Source organism: Tiliqua scincoides, chromosome 7, assembly GCF_035046505.1.
Source record: "Tiliqua scincoides isolate rTilSci1 chromosome 7, rTilSci1.hap2, whole genome shotgun sequence".
NCBI classification, from domain to species: Eukaryota; Metazoa; Chordata; class Lepidosauria; order Squamata; family Scincidae; genus Tiliqua; species Tiliqua scincoides.
The window spans coordinates 78,876,386-78,897,545 of NC_089827.1; the positions used below are offsets into that span (position 1 = coordinate 78,876,386).

The following is a 21,160-nucleotide window of genomic DNA, read 5'->3' on the forward strand; positions in this document are numbered from 1 at the left end:
TTATTGATATTACTCTTTGTAACCACAGATGTTTTTCTTTGCCTGATGTACTCCCTTTTCTCAAAACACAAACGTGCCTATTGCAGTCTGAAATCCTAAAAACTCAAGAAAGCTGAAAACTTATTTTGAAGCCCGGTACAACAGCACTCACATAAGAAGAGACAAAACAACCCACATTAAAATATAGGTTAGCAAAACCATTGGCCCATGCTCAGGTCATTAATGCCTGCCTAAATATAAAGGTCTTAGAGCCAAATCTTGGGCTCGACGTGCCGGCTTAATGCCGGTGCACATTGTTGCAAACATGCTGTAAGGCACGTTTGCAAGGCTTATCACTGGGTGAGTGCCAGTGCTGGCTGGACCGCTGAGCCACAGTAAGGTGAGCAGAGGCGGGGGAGAGGTGGGGGGGGAGGCATTCCAGGGTGGTGGAAGGTGGGCGGAGAGAGGGTGCAGAGGAAACAGGAGGTGGGGAGAGGGTAGGGGGAGGCGTGCTGGAGGGAGGGAGTGGGGAGGAAGGGAGGTGGGTCCAGAGTGTTCGTGTGGGGCTTAGAGCCCTACACAAACGTTCTTCCCTCACCGCTGACCTTTTATACTAAAATTAATAGGGCACTTCTGGGCCCCCAAGAGTGTACAACCTAGTGGTGTAGCTAGGGAGGGTGTAAAGCACAAAGTTTTGTAGGGAGCCTCACCATAGCGTGCAAGGGGCCCCTTTCCTTCGGAGCCAGGTAACACCTCAGTTTTGCTCCCACTACCCGGAATGGCTCTGAAGGGAAGATGGCGGGGCCGCTTGCACACTGCAGTTAGGCTCCCTGTAAAAGTTAGTGCTTTGCATCCCCTCTGGCTATGCCACTGGTACAACCAAGTGAAAACTAGAACAATGTAGTTTTAAAAATGGCATATTTGAGTGAGGGCCCAATCCTATCTAATTTTCCAGTGCTGGTGCTGCTGTGCCAATGGGGTATGCACTGCATCTTGTGGTGGGGCGGCAGTTACAGAGGCCCCCTTAAGGTATGGGAACGTTTGTTCTCTTACCTTGGGGCTGCATTGAAGTTGCACCGGTGCTGGAAAGCTGGATAGGATTGGGCCCTGAAATAGTTTAACAAAAATGAGCAGCACTGTGATCAAGGTAGGCAACCACAATGGCAGGCAACAGTTCAGGGAGGATAAATTAACTGATATTGAAGGCCTTTCTGAACAGAATGATCAGGAAGAAGTAGATGGGTCTCTCAACAATGGAACTTCCAGAGTGAAGGCATCACTACATAGAAGTGATGTCCTGCCGTGTATACCTAACAACCACATTTTAGACAGTGGGAGGGCCAAGAGCAGAGCCTCCTTCCCCCAGATCTCAATGGATGAACAGGACCTTGCAGAGGATGGCAGTCTCCTTGATACCCTAGATTCAAGTGATAACCAGAATTCTGTACTGGGTTTGAGAACCAGTATGACTATGTAGCAGCAGATCTCTGTCTGCACCAGTTGCAACATTCTGCACCAGTTGCAGTTTCAACATTATTGAAGGCAACAGCACATAGAGTGTATTGCAATGGTCTAACCAGGATGTGGGTAACACGACCAGTTTGTCTTCTTCAGGAAAGGGTGTAGCTGGCGTACTAGCTGTTCAAAGGTTGCCTGACCACAGTCACCATCTGCCTATCCAGAAACAAAGATGAGTCCGAGAGCACCACCGAGCTGCAAAGGTGGCCTTTCAGAAGGTGTGTATCATCATCCAAAACAAGTTGTACAATCAATCCTGATTGGCTTTCCTGCTGACCACAAGCAGTCATGTCCTGTTTCCTGTCTTGGCTCAATTAAATCTTAGCTTGTTAGCCCATATCAAGACCAGTTCAGGACTGTCACCACTGAAAGCTCTCTGAAAGGATTACAAAAGAATGCCGCTACAACCCCAATCCAGTCAGGTGATCCAAAAGGATCCCCAAACAGGGTCCCAAACACTCCACCAATGGGAAGCTGGTAAAAAGAGAAGGGTTATTATTCTGCTATCCATATACAGAAGGCACAGTGGACAACAGGAAGATGGCAAGAAAGGTGTGGCCAATGAGCAAAGGGGGGCAGGAAGAGCCAGAACCGCCTCCTCTCTTGCTGACAGCTCTACAAATATGGCATGATGGTGACTCCTTGAGGCAGTGACCCAGCTTCCCCCACCCCCCACAGGATGCTTGCACCACAAGCAGATGCAGCTTTGAGCACAGTTCTGGGTTGCTGGGTGCACCAGTGGATGGAGTGGCAGGCCTTGGCACTGTGGAAGAATGGCCAATGGAAGGGGCAGCAAGGAGGCGCAGCAAGAGCCCTTCTGATCACTTCACCTCACTCAGCTTTCCCGTGCTTGTTATTATCTGAATACACAGCCTGTGCACCAAGCATGGAATGCAGGATCATAGCTGATGGCACTATACATTTCCACATCCCAGGTCTCAGAGAAAAATATGTAAAGCCGCCAAAAACTCTAGGGTTTGTATTTGCCTATTCCCCATTCATTTGAATGCTCGCTGCGTGCACAGATGTGCTTCATGATTGAACAGAATGGCAGGCAAGCGACAGCATCTACAAGGAATCACTGCATCTTCAATGACATTAATAAGAGACTACAACCCTTCAGTATTTTGCTCATATGACCAAACCGTAACATTCTTGTTCCAATGGGGTTCATGAGAAGAATTTATTGAGTAACACCACAATAAAACCTGTAAGAAAGTCAGAATTTGGCCTAATGTTTACAACAATGCCAACAAAAAACCAATTAAAAATATTTTTCCAAGAGTGAAAGAAACAAAATCTTGAAATCAGTGGAACAAGTTCTTGAAACTAAGCCATTTGAAGGTGACCAGAAAACAATTTGCAAAATAATCAACTTGCAAATTGCAAAGCATGCTATATTCCACTTGGAGCATGTAAAAATGTGACTCAAGTCTACTTCACAAAACAAGTTTGGTTTCTTAGTTGAAATGCATACGACGCAGCTCTGTGCCACATCTATTGTTACTAGTAGAATGAAATGTATAATTTATAAAGTGCAATGGATTCGACTTGGAAGTATCTATTGTGCTTGCAGATGTCTGTCTTTCACTTGCCCCTCCCCCTCCTCTCTCGAGCTCTCTCTCTGTATGGATATGTGCACTGCAGAAGATGAATTGTACCTGTCAGCAGGGCCTCCAGGTCTAACACATGTTATTACAACAGGGCGAGATTTATTTCTGTCATCATGCGCTCCACCTAGGAAAGAGAATGAAACAGGCAACTTCTTACTTTTTTTGGTACAAAATTCACTTCCAAACAAAACAAAAAAAATCTCAAAAACTCTACTAGCCTCAACAGAACACCTCAATAAAGCATCGAACTTCTCAATAAAATATCAAACTGTCAAGCCAATGAAATAATCCTGAGCAGCTGCCTCAGTGGTATATGATGCCCATTCAAAACCCTGGTGACTGTTGAACAAGATCTGACTAAATAACTTTTTTTTCCTTTTAAGATGGCAAGCCACTTTGGGGCAGGATTATTAACATGTATGAAAAAATTGTAAGCTACTATGAAACTATAAGATAAACAAGGATAAAAATCAAAACAAAGTGAGCTGTGACTAAGAGCTCAATCCTATGCTTATCTACTCAGAAGTAAGTTTCATTGTCTTCAGTAGAGACTACTCTCAGAAAAGAGTGCATTGGATTGCAGCCTAAGCCCCACCGAAAGCACTGGAATGAGACAAGCTGTAGCAGTTATCATTTCAAAATTACGGTAAAATATTTGAGCAGCATATAAAACACTGAAAGTCATCATGCGTAAAAATTCTGCCATTGTTCTCGGTTAAGGGACCTATGGCCCAATCCTATCCTCATGGTACGCCAGTGCTCAGTGAGGTCTGCTGATTGGCACAGCATTCCCATTGGTGCAAAGGATGGAAGGTGGCACACCTCTGACAGTGCAGCACAGATTGGCACTGAGGGGTTTCAGCTGGCAGTGGCATAGGGATTGGGGCAGAACAGAGCAGGATGAGAGCGAACTGCAGGGGCATCCACTGTATCCCAATCCCCCAGGTCGCACACAAACTGGTCCCTTCAGGGGCCATGAGGCAGTAGGGAAAGTAAGATTTTCCATTGCTTACCTCTCCCAGCCAGCCAGGAGCCTGCTGGCATGCAGGCCGTAGCAGATGCTGCAACAGCCCAGGATAGGATTGGACTGCTAGAGATATTGAAAGAACTAACTATTGAGGTAGTGATGTTCAAACTGAGGACATGTCCACTTGGGGGGGGGGGGGCAAAGGACACTGGGGAGAAAGGCACAGAGAGGAGACACTCCCTCTCATTTGCTGTCCCTCATCCAGGGCTAGGAATATTCATATGCTCACCATACAGAGTGTTATAAGGATTCAGATTACAAGATAATACACACGAAACAATTGGACCACACACAGATAGGACACAAATGTTTGTTGAATTTCCCAAGATAGATCAGATTATAAGGCAGGTGAAACTTTCCTCTCTTCCTCAATCAAGACATGGGAATGATTCATGTTGGACTTGAGGGTGTGTGATTCAATACTTGCTGTATTGCTGCAACCTCATTCGGGGAGTGCGGCTGCTTTGTTCTACTAGCAGTTTCTGGTATGGCGTTTTAGGGTGTGATCACTGATGTCTTGCTCTATTCCCCTTGCTGAAACTAGTGTTGGATGAGCACCCCTCCTACAAATTATTGCACACAGAAGCACAGTGCATGCACGGTGTAAGGACTGCTCCATGCTCTGCTTTGGAACAAATGCTTGCTGCTGGCTTGAAAGAAGGGGGGGGGGGCAGAAGGCTGAAGAAGCACTGAAGCAGGGACCTAACTCAAAAGAAACAAAAAGGCAGGGAGAACTTACCTCTTATTACAAAACCAAAAGTGTTTCCCTCTTTATGTAAAGTAACTTCCACAGTTCTAAAAATAACACCTGAGCCTTGTACAGCTGAAAGAAAAACAAGAGTTTTTAATTACATTATCTACGATAAGTAATTATCTAATATTTCTAAGGTCACAGAATCACTGCGTACAACTAGCAAAGCTGGAGCACATAAAAAGAAGCCATGAAGAGAGTGATTCTTGTAAAATAAGAACATCAGAAGAGCCCTTTTGGATCAGGCCACAGGCCCATCTAGTCCAGCTTCCTGTATCTCACAGCGGCCCACCAAATGCCCCAGGGAGCACACCAGATAACAAGAGACCTCATCCTGGTGCCCTCCCTTGCATCTGGCATTCTGACATAGCCCATTTCTAAAATCAGGAGGTTGCGCACACACATCATGGCTTGTAACCCAAAATGGAAGTGACATCATCAAGCAGGAAACAAGAGACCTGCAAGGCCTCCTGGGAATTGTAGTTAAGAGCAGCCCCACTGGATCAGACCATAGGCCCATTTAGTCCAGCTTCCTGTATCTCACAGCGGCCCACCAAATGCCCCAGGGAGCACACCAGATAACAAGAGACCTGCAAGGCTTCCTGGGAATTGTAGTTAAGAACATAAGAACAGCCCCACTGGATCAGGCCATAGGCCCATCTAGTCCAGCTTCCTGTATCTCACAGTGGCCCACCAAATGCCCCAGGGAGCACACCAGATAACAAGAGACCTCATCCTGGTGCCCTCCCTTGCATCTGGCATTCTGACATAGCCCATTTCTAAAATCAGGAGGTTGTGCATACACATCATGGCTTGTAACCCAAAATGGAAGTGACATCATCAAGCAGGAAACAAGAGACCTGCAAGGCCTCCTGGGAATTGTAGTTAAGAGCAGCCCCACTGGATCAGACCATAGGCCCATTTAGTCCAGCTTCCTGTATCTCACAGCGGCCCACCAAATGCCCCAGGGAGCACACCAGATAACAAGAGACCTGCAAGGCTTCCTGGGAATTGTAGTTAAGAACATAAGAACAGCCCCACTGGATCAGGCCATAGGCCCATCTAGTCCAGCTTCCTGTATCTCACAGCGGCCCACCAAATGCCCCAGGGAGCACACCAGATAACAAGAGACCTGCAAGGCTTCCTGGGAATTGTAGTTAAGAACATAAGAACAGCCCCACTGGATCAGGCCATAGGCCCATCTAGTCCAGCTTCCTGTATCTCACAGCGGCCCACCAAATGCTTCAAGAAGCACACAAGACAACAAGACACAACCTGTGTCTTGGTGCCCTCCACTGCATCTGGCACTCTGAGGTAGCCTACCTCTAAAACCAGGAGCTTGTGTATACTTATCATGACTTGTAACCTGTGATGGACTTTTCCTCCAGAAATTCGTCCCATCCCTCTTAAAGGCATCTAGGTGAGATGCCATCACTACTTCCTGTGGCAAGAAGTTCCACAGACTAATTACACACTGGGTAAAGAAATATGTAATAAGTTTTAAAATAAAATTTTTAAAATAAAGTTTTAAAACTGCATCCTAATTTCAATAAAACTATATTTGTCTCTATTCCCTGAGATGCGTTTCTGAGTTTAAACAATGGTATGAAATTATTCTGAAAACATTCAAGAGTTACACCAAATGAGACACAAGGGTGTCAAAGCAGCTCACAGACACATAAACTAATTCAGAATCTTATACCTCTGCTTTCTTAATGGGACAGTTGGGGGTGGGTGGGGAGGTTTTGCCCCTTCCTGCTGTGAAAGGCAAGGCAGGTTAGGTAGGGCCTCACCAGTCCATGAGGAGATAGGGGATTTTAAGAGGAGTCCTGCTTCCCTTTGGACCATCGGAAAGGACTGTTTAGTTTGCTTGCTCCATACAGTGACTTTGATAGGAGTACAGCATCAATAGAGTCAGGCAGGGAGGGTGCAGTGAGGTTCAAGGGATACATCTCAAGAGGATTACAGTGGGAAGTGCCTTGAGGGATCATTTCAGTGATGAAGGAACCTCTCTAGGGCAGCCCCTCCCAGAACCCCTCCAGCCACCTGACTGGAAGGATTAAGACCATATCACTTTCTTGGCACCTGTCAGCTGGCACAGTCCCAAGGCTACCTGGTTCAGGATGGATGGTGCTGACATAGGTATTTGTAGCACACTGGAAAGTACAAACAGCCATTGAGAAGAGGAGGACAGCACAGGCAGCCATTCTGAGTCAGGGTGAGGGGGTGACATGGCAAGTGGAGGCAGTCACTGAAACCAGGATATTGAGAGGGAAGACGAGATAAATAGGGTAGGGTAGGGGATGATTAGGGTAGGGGATGCAAACAGAGGCGCATTGCAGTTGTGGCCATATTTCAGCCCACATTTCAGTCTGAGGCATTTTCAGGTCTGATAGATAATCTGTGAAAAGTGTGGATAATTAGCATCATTTGTTTTCAATTTGGTGGAAAAAAATCAAAGGAGAAAGCAGTAAGAGTGCAGTCCCGGCAACTGGGGAGAGTATCACAAATGTGCCCTAAAGCACATGTGTGCACCTGGAAAGTAAGCAGCACCAGCAGGGAGGCCTGCCAATGCTGTATCCAAGCCCACAGTGGCTGGTGGATGAAATGAAGCGCTGAGAGGCCAGGGACTGGGAGAGGATGGCAGGCGGACTTTCCAGAGGTGGGGAGGAGGTGTAATGGGGCAGAACTGGGTGGATCAGGCCTAACAGAGGGGCAGGATTAGTTGAGCTGGCCTCCACTGTATCCTAACCCCTGTCCCAGACCTGCTGGCTTTACATGGGGATTCTCAGACTCGCATCTGCTATTCAGCATGCACAGATCTGAGTAGTTCCATAGGGCAGGCTGGGGCGTTACTCAGCATAAGGGGAAAAATATCCCCTTATTCCAAGGAGACCTCCAGCCCGCTCCAAAGCGGCACTAGGTACAGCATAGGCTATGCAGCCCCACTGCATCCACATAGTTTAGGTTTGGGCTGCCCAACACCTAAAACTAAAATTTGACTCAAACTGCTACCATTTCTTGACACTGACACCGAAATGATCAAACAAAAATGAAAGACTAGAATTCCCTTTTCTACCTCTGGGAACTAAGAAGATAAAATTCAGGATGGGAGAGTTAAGCTCCATCCTCCAAGCTTGGTCAGCTCCAAGTATTCTGCAGCCTGTGAAAGGGCTCTCCCCAGGATGAGAGGGTGAGCAGAATAAAACTGTTCATCTGAAGAGAGCCAACACTCATGTGCTCTGCAAGTATTTTTGCAGGAATCACCATATTGCTGCGGTGCCAGATCCTATGACTGTTGCTGGCACATTCTATCCAGAAAAAGTTCATAGTAATGACAGAAGAGCAGCTTTCATTTTTTTTATGATTATCTTTCATATCTTTATCATATTCACTATTATACATTATCCTCAAAATAGTTGAGTAAAAATATTTCTGTATGGCTTTTTGGCAAAAACTATTACAGGCCCCACAGCAAAATAAACAAGTTAATGGTTCCTTGCAGTGGCACAGCTAGAGGGGGTGCAAAGCACTAAGTTCTGGAGGGAGCCTCACCGCAGCATGCAAGGGGCTCTCCTCCCTCCCCTTCATTGTCATTCCAGGAGGGGGAAGCAAAATGGAATCAAATGCCTGGCTCCAAAGTGGAGAGGGAGTAGCCCCTTGCACACTGCGGTGAGGCTTCCTGCAAAATTTAGTGGCAAAGCTAGAGGGAGCTTTGCACTCCCTCTAGCTTTGCCACTGGTTCCATGTAAAAAAGGGGTTCACAATTTTTAAAAAAGGGCACCAGTGCCAGGCAAATACCTCTGCCCCCCCCCCCAATAGCTCTGAAGGAGAGGGAGAGGGGCCACTTGCACGCTGCAGTGAGGCTCCCTGCAAAACTTAGTACTTTGTACTCCCTCAGGCTATGCCACTGACTACTATAACTATTGGTTTTTAGATTCTTCAGTTTTCACAACCTAATGCCCTTTTATTCATTAGTCAACACTGGTTCTCTTTTGTGTTGAGGTGGGTTGGTGGAAAGAAGTGTGGAAAGAAGTGGTTCTATTACAAGGAATTGTAGGTCTGCACATGTTCTTCAAATACAGACAGAAATGGCTAGACACCTATCATTCGGCCTCATTACCAACTATACTTGTACAAGGTCAGAAATTCTGCAAACTTAAATGAACAGTTATGGTTGCAGCAGTAATGTAGCGTGACATTTTTCAATTCATTGGGCAAAAATCACACATGCACCAAACGTAGTATAACAGAGTCAACACAGTTTGATTGAGAATAAATATGTTTAACGTATTAAGTTCAGTGAATGCTCAGTTGGGTTAGTTAATCAAAAACCTCTAATTCAGATCACAAAGCTTAATTATTTGCAACCATAACCAACATCGTAAATAGAGCATTTCTGTTTGACAATCTTAATAAACACACAAAATTTAATTTAACCATCGACATCTAAAACAAAACATGCTTGATGAAATTTTTAGACCACAATCCAGCACACAGTGACAAGCACTTAAATTACCACTGATTTCAGTAACTGTGTGCTGTGCTGTACCTTTAATTCCTATTCTAGGATGCACTGAAAATAGAATATAGAGAGATCATGTATGGATGAGGATATATGATTTACAGCCCAATCCTATCCTGCGCTGGAACAGACAGGTCACCGATAGGTCACAGTAGGGTCCGATTCAACTTCTAGAGGCTGGCACAAGTCCTTGAGCTGGCCTACCTCCTCCCGCGGTGGCACAGAAGTGCCTTAACTTTTGTGACACCCGGAGGCTGGTGCAAGGGACTTGAGCCAGCATAGGGTGCACTTTGGTTTGTGCCCTTATTCCCCCCCCCCCACAGTCCCCAGGGTCACATTAAAGCTAGCATGTCCCCCTTTTTTGTTGAGTTTGCGGAATGCTACAGTGGTTGTGCGGATGTGGCTGCTGGCATCCAGAATGCTTGATGATGATGTCATTGTCACCTCCAAGCTCAGCAGCCATCGAGTTATGAGCTGTGTGGGACTTTGATTTGAGCTGCGTAGTCATGTAGCTTACAAGGAAAGCTGATTCCAGTGCGACCAAGAAATTGAACTCAACGCAAGACTGTACAGATAAAGGAATTAGTTACTATGCAGATAGGGCTTGGTTTAGTTCCCAAGAGTTCTAAAGGGCAAAGTAAGCCGATTGAAATATGGGAAACACCTCAAGGGGCAAACGCTACCTGCCATACACCATTATGAAGAACTGAAACAGCTCCCTGTCATATTGAAACCAGGTGCATGTCTGTACCTATTCTTATAAGTATAAAATGCTGCACTAGAGGACAACGCTGTCAGTGGTGTAGTTAGAGGGGGCGCAAAGCACTAAGTATTGCAGGGAGTCTCACTACAGCATGCGGAGGCTTCAGTGTCGCCTCTGTTTTGCTCTTGTGGCCTGGAATGGCTCCAAAGGAGAGGGGGAGGGGCAGCTTGCACAGGTATTCAGGCACCTGCAAAACTTAGTGCTTTGCACCCCCTCTAGCTACGCTACTGGATGCTGTAACAGAGGCAAAAATGTTTGCAGCTCCTAACACTGGATTGTCCTGCTTCCACCAACTGGGATGCTGCCCACCAGGACTTCTTCAGTCCACACATATACCTGACCCATCATAATTACTGATGTTTTGCTAGTGACTGACCTTCATTAATGAAGCTAAAAATGTTATGGTGGTAAGGTTGACACTAAACGGTGGGACACTTCTGCACCTGAAGTAGCTAAGGGCCCAATCCTATCCAACTTTCCAGCTTCAATGTAACTGTGCCATCAGGGTGTGTGTTGCATCCTGTGATGGTGGGGTGTTGCATAAGTGCTGGAAAGTTGGGTAAGAATGGGCCCTGAAAGCCCAATCCTGCGCTGTGCACATCAGCTTACTTCTGACATGCACTCTCGCAATGTGCCTAAGGCACATTTGAAGGGCTTAGTGCTCGCCCAGCACCAGAACTAGCCAAGCTTGAGCCTGCCCTGGGCCAGTGTCAGTAGGCGCCAGTGGTCCACTACTCAGTGGTCACCCGCACCGACTGGCAGTGGTGAGGTCAAAGGGGGCGTGGGGGGAGGCAGGAAGGAGGTGTTTCGGGGCAGGGGCAGGTGGGCGGAAGGTGGGGGGAGGGCAGGAAGGAGACATGGCAGGGGAGAGAGCAGGGAGGGAAGGGGTGGGGAGCTTGGCTTCACAGGATCTAGAGCTCCATGTTGAGCCTCTCAGCTTGAACGAGAACTCTGTTACTCTGCACCTGCTCAATAGCAGGTGCAGAATCAAGTAGCCCCATTGCAGGGCTACTTTCCTTACATGGGGGAAGGGGACGAGAGTTCCCTTTTCCCAAGGTGGTGGCGGTGGCTGCCCAGGGCGCGTTGGATGCTGTGGCTGCCATTTTGGCACCGGGGCAGCCCCCCTCTCCAGGCAGCTCAGGATCGGGCTGTGACTCCTTAACTGTGAATTTTAACACATAAATCACAGTGATATACTCAGCTACTGCATAAAAGACAACTCAACGTTGCCATTTTCAGTGTGAAGCAAAAGGCCTTGCAAGCCTCCCAAGGCAAAAGATTAATTCAGATCAAACCTAATTACTTACAGACCGGCGGCAGCTCATACTCCACTTCGAGCACGACCCTCTCACCAACATTTTTGAGCAAGCTGATAATCTCATCGTGGCAAAATTTTGTCAGGTTGATTCCATTCACAGATTTGATGTAGTCCCCCACATCCAGCTGGTCACTTCTGCAACACATGTCGCAAAAGCGAAGTAGGACTTTATTTTGTTTTCACAGTAAGCAGTTTTACTTTATTTTTGATCCATTTTAGCAATGAAAAATGAAAAAGGACAGCACAGGAGTAGATTATTCTAGATCCAGTGCATAAAAACTTACAACTTAAAGAAGCTGGCTAGAATATAACGTGCTGAATTATTTGTATTACTTTTTAAACACATTTGCTACTCATTTGTTGCTATTTCTCCCCATCCCGGGCCTACCAGGCTGTTACTACAACAGCAGCAGTGGGTGGGTCGAGTGGTTCTCTGACTTCCACCTGCAAAGGATGGAAGAGAACAACCTGCTGCTTCCACCTGCCTGGCCTAGATCCTAAATCGCTGGTGGAAAAGGGGGAGGGAAAAGTGCTCATGAAGGCACTTCCTCCCCATCTCCACCAGCCACTTAGGCACACCCCCTCATGTTTGCCACAGGCCCTGGGAGCCATCCCATTGGGCAACACAGAACTCTAGTCACAAAACAACAAGAGAGCTGCAGAGAAAACTACATTTAAAAAAACAGTGTCACTGCAAGACTTTGTAAATTTGAACTAGACATCTGTGCTGCTGCAAGTTTCACAACCGCTCACTGCAGGGATGAACTGTTCTCACGCGGATTGTTCTTTCCAGCACTGATCCATAGCTCTGAGGTAAGGGAACAAACAATCCCTTACTTTGAGGAGGCCTCTGTGAGTGACACCCAACTGCAGGATGCAGCACATGTCCCACTGGCACCGCTATGCCAGTGCTGGAAAGCACTGACAAAAGGGGTTAGGATTGTGCCCTAAGCCTTCTTAAACATAGAGGAACTTACTTCTGAACAAACATGTATCAAACTGTGCTGAGAACATCCTTTTTCATTTTTTTAAATTAGGTTTCAAACTCTGTAACATTGTTCAGCTTCAACTGTGACATTTTAAAAAGATTTACAGAAAATTAATTCTCTTGAAATGTCATTAGAAGACATCATTGGCATATCAAGCTCACACAACTCCAGGGAAACAGTAGAGAAGCTAATACTAAACTTTTTCATTGCATAATCCAAATCTCTCATTGGTACAGCGATCGCTCTGACAGCCTAGGGCAGTGATTCTCACACATTTAGCATCGGGACCCACCGGGACAGAATGAGAATCTGTTGGGGCCCATCGGAAGTGATGTCATGACTGGAAGTGACATCATCAAGCAGGAAAATTTTTTAACTGTCCTAGGCTGCAATCCTACCCACACTTACCCAGGAGTAAGTTTCCTTTACTATCATTGTTAAAAGAATATACATAGTAGTTTGTTCAAAGTACAGGTCTGTAACATTTCCCCAGGTGCAGTCACATATCATGGTAGCATCAAGTCTAATATATTTAAAAAAAAATTGAAATGAATGGGGACGCACCTGAAATTGGCTCGCGACCCACCTAGTTTGAGAAACACTAGCCTAGGGTGTTGCAAACATGCCCTAAAGCACATCAGTGACACCTGGAGAGTAAGCGGCAAGGCAGGAAGGCTTGCATCACCATACTGGCATTGGATCCAGGCCAAACACCTGACAGAGAAGGTAAACTCTCACCGAGCAGCGCAGGAGGAGGGGGAGGTCAGAGCAGGGAGCGTAATGGGGTGGAGGGGGAATGGGCCAGGCCCAGGGGGGTGGGATTGGTGACGCTGGCATATGCCAAATCCTATTCCCTCTCCTGGGCCTAAAAGCCTGATGCGGGGCTGCTTGGACTTGCACCAGTGATTTTGCGGGTACAGATCTGAGTAGCCCCATTGCACAGGTAGAGGCTTTACCCAGGTAAGGGGATGAATATCACCTTTATCTAAGGAAACCTCCAGCCCACTCCTAGCCAGCATAGGATACAGCATGAACTGAGCAACCAAACTGCGGTAGCAACACTTAGGATTGGGCTGCCCTGTGGTGTTTCTGCTCTAATATGCTAAATTATAGATACTGTTCGGCATTTATTATTTCTCTTTGTTTTAAGTAATCACATCATAGTCTAGCTTTTGGCTTGAGAAGTGTTTACCTGGCAGCAATTCCTCCCTGACGAAGGTTGGACACTCTTGGTTTCCCATCCTTGTCAATTCCACCAGACACTGTCAGTCCCAAAGTGGTGCCTTCCTTCTTCATTAATTCAACTATTGTTGAGCCTTTGAATTCTTCTGTTGAAAGAAAATTATTAGCCATTAAAAAAAGATGTTGATTCAAAGATTTCAAAGATTGTAATGTCAAAAATTTAAATTTCTTTTTAAGCTAAAACACCAAAAATGGATCATTGTTCAAGCCATGGTTGGATCCCCCACAGTTACAAGCAAATAGGCTGACAAAATACTTCTTTGCTGAACCTTGATAGAATTACAAGTTCTACAACTTTACCATTTAAACAGTTATTCTAGAGATTTTAAAGCCACAACCATGATGGAGCACTTACACCTAAATCAGAGATCGGTCTTTGCGCAAAGCTTGCAGGGAAAGCAGCTTATACCTTAAGACCACAATTCAACCTGGAGCTAAGCACGCTTGAGCCCATTGAAATCAATGGGCTTAAGTATGCTTAAGTCTTTGTTTGACCATGGCCTGCAGAATCTACAGTTGGGATCTGAAACGGACTGCAGCTTGTAAAGCAAAATCTCTCTCTCACACTCAGGATCAGATACTGCTAAATGCTTGACTTTTGAATTTCTATGTTTTAAGTCTTTGCAATACTCCTGGGTTGATGCATCACCTGGCAGGACAAAGTTCCAAACAACACAGTCCTGGAATGTGCTGGAATCCCTAGCATGTATGCACTGCTGAAACAGAGACGCCTGCGTTGGCTTGGTCATGTTGTGAGAATGGATGATGGCCGGATCCCAAAGGATCTCCTCTATGGAGAACTCGTGCAAGGAAAGCGCCCTACAGGTGGACCACAGCTGCGATACAAGGACATCTGCAAGAGGGATCTGAAGGCCTTAGGGATGGACCTCAACAAGTGGGAAACCCTGGCCTCTGAGCGGCCCGCTTGGAGGCAGGCTGTGCAGCATGGCCTTTCCCAGTTTGAAGAGACACTTTGCCAACAGTCTGAGGCTAAGAGGCAAAGAAGGAAGGCCCATAGCCAGGGAGACATACCAGGGACAGACTGCACTTGCTCCCGGTGTGGAAGGGATTGTCACTCCCGGATTGGCCTTTTCAGCCACACTAGACGCTGTTCCAGAACCACCTTTCAGAGCGCGATACCATAGTCTTTCGAGACTGAAGGTTGCCAATACAAAGGGTTGATGCAAGCCCTTCTTCTGGCATATTGGCAGTTCAGGACTGCGTTCTCACAGACTTAAAACATAGAAGTTCAAAAGTCAAGCATTCAGCCATATCTAAATATAAATACCCCACTCAAGACAGCTTACAATAAAAACATCAATACAATTGTAATAAAATACTAAAACATTAATATAAAAACAATTAAAACAATAAAACACAAACACCAATGGATCACAATTAAAATTACATTTAATTACTTGTAAATATAATAAAATGGTTCATGGCTGAACACAGTCACGTTCTGGCAACTCTTGCGACGCCGCTGGAACCAACAGTATTGGCTTCTGCCTTTCCATTGGACCATTTTAGCGACGTGGAGAGGGGGGATTTGCTGCATGGGAAACAGTCTATCCTCCATATCTACTTTACCCAGGCTTCGCGCACTGGAGGGGACACTCTGTTCCAGAACCACTATTCAGAGCGTGATACCATAGTCTTCCGAGACAGAAGGATGCCAACATGAAATATAATAAAATTAAATTTATTTAAAATAATTCACCATACTCCCATGCTTCCCATATTTATCCTAGAGAGAAGTCCTGCTGAGTTCATTCATTCACCTGTATTGCCATATGGTCCTGCTGAGTTCAGTGGGATGCACTTCTGAGTAAATAGGATTGCATTGTCAAGACATTTGTCTTAGGATCTAGCAATGTGTAAGAAGCTATAATTATGTGATGGAAATACTGTAAACTGGTTTATGAGCTGGTGCAAACTGAAGAACAAAAACTGCAAAACGTTGCCAAGTGCCTTAGGAGCAAAAGCTATGGATCTTTTCTAGTGCTAAGATTAGTCCATGTAAGTATGAAATACTTAATAGGAAAGATAGGCTGTGTATTCTAGGAGATTTAGAATGATGGTGCTGGTATTATTGCATGTTGAAAGGATTCGTTTATGAATGCATACATTATCTGGAGATGTTACTGTTCAGGAAGAAAAAACAGTAAGAGCTTTCCCCCCCAGTTTTTCAAGTATACAGTACACAGGGAAAACCAATCAGTGGTGTACCTAGAGGGGGTGCAAAGCACTAGGTTTTGCAGGGAGCCTCACCACTGCTTGCAATGGGCCCCTCCCCCTCCGGAAACATTCCAGGGCGGGGGAGCAAAACGGAGACATATGCCTCTCTTTTGCTCCCCCCACCTGGAATGGCTCAGAAGGAGAGGGGGACAGTCCCCTTGCACACTGCGGTGAGGGTCTCTGCAAAACTTAATGCTTTGTATTCCCTGTAGCTGCGCCACTGATCCTGTGCAGAGATTCTGTGTAGTGGCCAATGGTGCAGTTATGTGATTCAGAAGGGAAAGGAAGAGGGAGGCATGGATGAAAAACAGATTGGTTGCAAGGATAGTTAACAGCCTCCCTAACAGCCGGCCTACTCATTCACTGTTAACTAGACAAGGCAATATCTTTCTAACCTCTCATTCATGACCAGTCCCTAAGTGTGAACAGTTGTTAGGAGGAAAAGGGCAGGGCAGGAGGTCTGGTCTAGAGGGTAGAGCCTCCGTTTGCCTGAAGATAACATCCACAGGTCGCCAGTTCGAAGCCACCAGCACCATGGATGGTGAGACCTTGAAGCAGCTGACAAGCTGAGCCGAGTTATTCCACCTGGTCTTTGGTGTGAGCGAAGAAGCGTCTTGGCTGCCCTCCAGGTGAGAGATGAAGGAGCTGCTTGACAGCTTGTGTGGGAGGAAACCGGAGGCCAGAATGTGATACCAGATCAAAAAGATCCATCTGAAATGTTGTGGTTCTTGAAAGATAGAACCTTTCTTCGATTGTGAAAATCCCTACGGGGATTTAGAACAGCCTGCCTTTGTAAACCACCTTGAATAAAGTCTGAGGAGAAATCTGACGACCAAGAAAGGTGGTATATAAATACCTGTATTATTATTATTATTATTATTATTATTATTATTATTATTATTATTATTAAAAGAGAGAAGACCAGAGGAGAAAGGGACTCCTTAGAAGGAAAGCGGGAAGTGTAGTAGCGTGAGGATGAACGGGGAAAAAAAGGGGGAGAAGTGTCATTCTTATGTCATTGAAAGATGAATTTCTCAGAGAAAATTGGGCTCAGAAAGTGAAGGCCTTGGGGTGTAGGAAGGGAAGAAAAATCAGGGGATTACTGTAAATAAGAGAGAGAAGTATTCCTGCAGTATGGACCACACTGAAAGGCTGTAGCAATCAAGCAACTCTTTGTTGAACCAAGGAACCAAGGGATATCCCTGGACCAAGAGATGCTGGGAAAGCCTGAGGCTAGAGGCAGGCCATGAAATTCCTTCATCCACGTAAGGGGAAGGAGCTAATTTTGCCTTCTGAATATTTCCAAAAGAAATCGACTGAAAGATGTGATTTTCCTTTGTGTTCTTGGTGAATCAGTTAAAGGGATTTGTTCAATGGAGGCCTGAGACTAATCTTACTGGACAGCTGAGGACATGTCTAGAATGCTTTATGTGAATCTGGCTGAATACAAGTAAGAGGTCATTACTGAGTCTACTCTGCAATAGTGATGATGACAAAGAAAGTTCTCCACTGCCATTGAAGTTGTGCCATGCCATCCAGCAAAGTGATTCAAGGCCTGCTCCAACTTGGCCATAGAGTAAAGTGAAGGAACCCTTGGAAGCACATTATGACCTATTTGCTAAGCACTTTAAGGATGAAAATTCCTTGTACATGTCTTGACCTAGATGCCCCTAATTCTGTAATTCTATGATGGGATGTACTCAGAGCAATGACATATCATCCATTAATATTTGAAAAACTTCATATAATTTCTCACAACCAGATAATAACTCTGGGATTATTAATTTCCAAATTCTAAGATTTAAGGATTTTTTTTTTTTTTACTTAGAACCTACACCTAACATTTCTACTAAGATCAAGTGGGGATAAAGGTTGCTTCAAGACCTAAATTAAACATGGGATTAAGCCATTTCAAAGTAAAATAGTAGTTTAAATTGGTTTAAAGACGTTTACCAACAAGAAAAAAAAATCTATAACGCAGGGGTTTCCGCTCTTCCAACCCATACTCTGTATTTACTAATCAGATTCTTTACATGTCCCCTGAGATTCAGCATGTGCATAATGAAACTAAGGGTAAAGAAGAATGAAGATGGATGCATTCATTTACATGAGCTATCTTACTACACGGGCAAGCAAGATTGCTCAACCACTCAATCTCAAGTACTGAATACTGAAAATTGCTTTCTTCTGGATTCCATCAAATTAACCAAGAAACTGCAGGGCTACCATATTAAAACACTACAAAGAATATGGAGCTATCAGGTCCTAAGGAATGCTTCCATTAAAAAAATAAATCTGAGAACAGAAATCTAAAAAAACAGAATAACCTTCTTGACAAACTAACAAATAATATTCAATTTATTCTAAGGAACTGGAGACCTGAAACTCAAGTACCACTTGTCAAAATTCTGAGAAGCCTTGGTTGGAGTTCAATCTTTCCTATTATTTTTAATTGCTCCTTTGCAGAATTTTAACATTAACCCAGAGTGAATGGCAGCCCAATCCTATCAGGCATATGCAATGTCAGATCTCCTGATCTACTGCCATAAGTTCCGGTGCAGTGTCACAAATGCTGCACCACCGTCGAGTTCTATGGAACTGATAGCACAGACAGCCAGAGGCTCCATGTGTGCTACAGTGGCTCCTGGGTGACCCACCAGAGCAGATAAGATGGCAGAGGTGGCAGTTTGGGGAAAGATCTTGGCAGCAGTAGTGCATACCAAGGTCTTATTCCCCTTTCCCAGCCTGGACCCACCCCCTAAGTCTCCTCGGATTTACATCGGCTATATAGCCGGTGTAAGAGGAGGCTTGTTGGCAGCTAGGTGGTCTATCTAATTTACCTCTGCAGGGCTGTCTGGTTACCCTCCCACACCATGGCATGCAACACGTGCTCTGGCAGTGTGGTTGCACAGTGAAAACTGGTGGGGATAGGATTGGGCTGCAAGTATGTTTAATACATATGAATTTCTTTTCAGTAGAGCTTGGTTGCCATTCATAATATACCTTTCCATGTGGCTGAACAGCTTTAGAAAGAAAGGGAGAGCCTGACTACATCAGATAACAGTGTGACACAGTAGCATAGTAAGTACGTAAGAACATAACAGCACAGCTGGATCAGGCCATAGGCCCATCTAGTCCAGCTTCCTGTATCTCACAGCAGCCCACCAAATGCCCCAAGGAGCACACCAGATAACAAGAGTCCTGCAAGGCATTCTGGGAATTGTAGTTAAGAACATAAGAACAGCCCCACTGGATCAGGCCACAGGCCCATCTAGTCCAGCTTTCTGTATCTCACAGCGGCCCACCAAATGCCCCAGGGAGCACACCAGACAACAAGAGACCTGCAAGGCTTCCTGGGAATTGTAGTTAAGAACATAAGAGCAGCCCCACTGGATCAGGCCACAGGCCCATCTAGTCCAGCTTCCTGTATCTCACAGCGGCCCACCAAATGCCCCAGGGAGCACACCAGATAACAAGAGACCTGCAAGGCTTCCTGGGAATTGTAGTTAAGAACATAAGAGCAGCCCCACTGGATCAGGCCACAGGCCCATCTAGTCCAGCTTCCTGTATCTCACAGCGGCCCACCAAATGCCCCAGGGAGCACACCAGACAACAAGAGACCTGCAAGGCTTCCTGGGAATTGTAGTTAAGAACATAAGAGCAGCCCCACTGGATCAGGCCACAGGCCCATCTAGTCCAGCTTCCTGTATCTCACAGCGGCCCACCAAATGCCCCAGGGAGCACACCAGACAACAAGAGACCTGCAAGGCTTCCTGGGAATTGTAGTTAAGAACATAAGAGCAGCCCCACTGGATCAGGCCACAGGCCCATCTAGTCCAGCTTCCTGTATCTCACAGCGGCCCACCAAATGCCCCAGGGAGCACACCAGATAACAAGAGACCTGCAAGGCTTCCTGGGAATTGTAGTTAAGAACATAAGAGCAGCCCCACTGGATCAGGCCACAGGCCCATCTAGTCCAGCTTCCTGTATCTCACAGCGGCCCACCAAATGCCCCAGGGAGCACACCAGATAACAAGAGACCTGCAAGGCTTTCTGGGAATTGTAGTTAAGAACATAAAAACAGCCCCACTGGATCAGGCCACAGGCCCATCTAGTCCAGCTTTCTGTATCTCACAGCGGCCCACCAAATGTCCCAGGGAGCACACCAGATAACAAGGAGACCTGCAAGGCTTCCTGGGAATTGTAGTTAAGAACATAAGAGCAGCCCCACTGGATCAGGCCACAGGCCCATCTAGTCCAGCTTCCTGTATCTCACAGCGGCCCACCAAATGCCCCAGGGAGCACACCAGATAACAAGAGACCTGCAAGGCTTCCTGGGAATTGTAGTTAAGAACATAAGAGCAGCCCCACTGGATCAGGCCACAGGCCCATCTAGTCCAGCTTCCTGTATCTCACAGCGGCCCACCAAATGCCCCAGGGAGCACACCAGATAACAAGAGACCTGCAAGGCTTTCTGGGAATTGTAGTTAAGAACATAAGAACAGCCCCACTGGATCAGGCCATAGGCCCATCTAGTCCAGCTTCCTGTATCTCACAGCGGCCCACCAAATGCCCCAGGGAGCACACCAGATAACAAGAGACCTGCAAGGCTTCCTGGGAATTGTAGTTAAGAACATAAGAGCAGCCCCACTGGATCAGGCCACAGGCCCATCTAGTCCAGCTTTCTGTATCTCACAGCGGCCCACCAAATGTCCCAGGGAGCACACCAGATAACAAGGAGACCTGCAAGGCCTCCTGGGAATTGTAGTTAAGAACATAAGAACAGCCCCACTGGATCAGGCCATAGGCCCATCTAGTCCAGCTTCCTGTATCTCACAGCGGCCCACCAAATAGGGCAGGGGGGCAGCCCATCCCGGACACCAGACCAGAAGGGGTGCTCCTGAGTTTTTAAAGAGAAGGACCTTGGCTGAGAGCAGGTTTGGAATACACAAAGATGAGAAATGCCAAGTAAGGGCGACACCCCTCCCTGAGGGGTGTCACCCTTGCTTGGTCTTGACCCGGGTGTCAAGCATAAGGCCTGGGGGCCAGATGCGGCCCACAGAAACTTTTTATATGGCCCTCAGGCTTTCAGTTGCTGTGTAGTGCTGAGGTGTTACTGCTGAAAGGGCAGCCCCAAGGAAAACTGGGCTCTCCCATATCTTGAAATATGATCAAGATTAGTATATTTTCTCTTTTG

At 46.2% G+C, this 21,160-nt stretch overlaps 1 protein-coding gene across 3 annotated transcripts in view; it reads right to left on the bottom strand.

The window, feature by feature from the left end:
- GRIP1 (glutamate receptor interacting protein 1) overlaps positions 1–21,160 on the bottom strand; it is a 295,235-nt gene that overhangs the window by 79,178 nt on the left and 194,897 nt on the right. For all 3 annotated transcript variants that reach the window (XM_066633205.1, XM_066633204.1, XM_066633203.1), the window contains exons 3-6: positions 13,676–13,811; positions 11,484–11,629; positions 4,877–4,960; positions 3,159–3,234 (exon numbers count right to left, since the gene is read on the bottom strand). In XM_066633205.1, the coding sequence (XP_066489302.1) occupies positions 3,159–3,234; positions 4,877–4,960; positions 11,484–11,629; positions 13,676–13,811 (442 nt within the window). The remainder of the gene's footprint in view (positions 1–3,158; positions 3,235–4,876; positions 4,961–11,483; positions 11,630–13,675; positions 13,812–21,160) is intronic.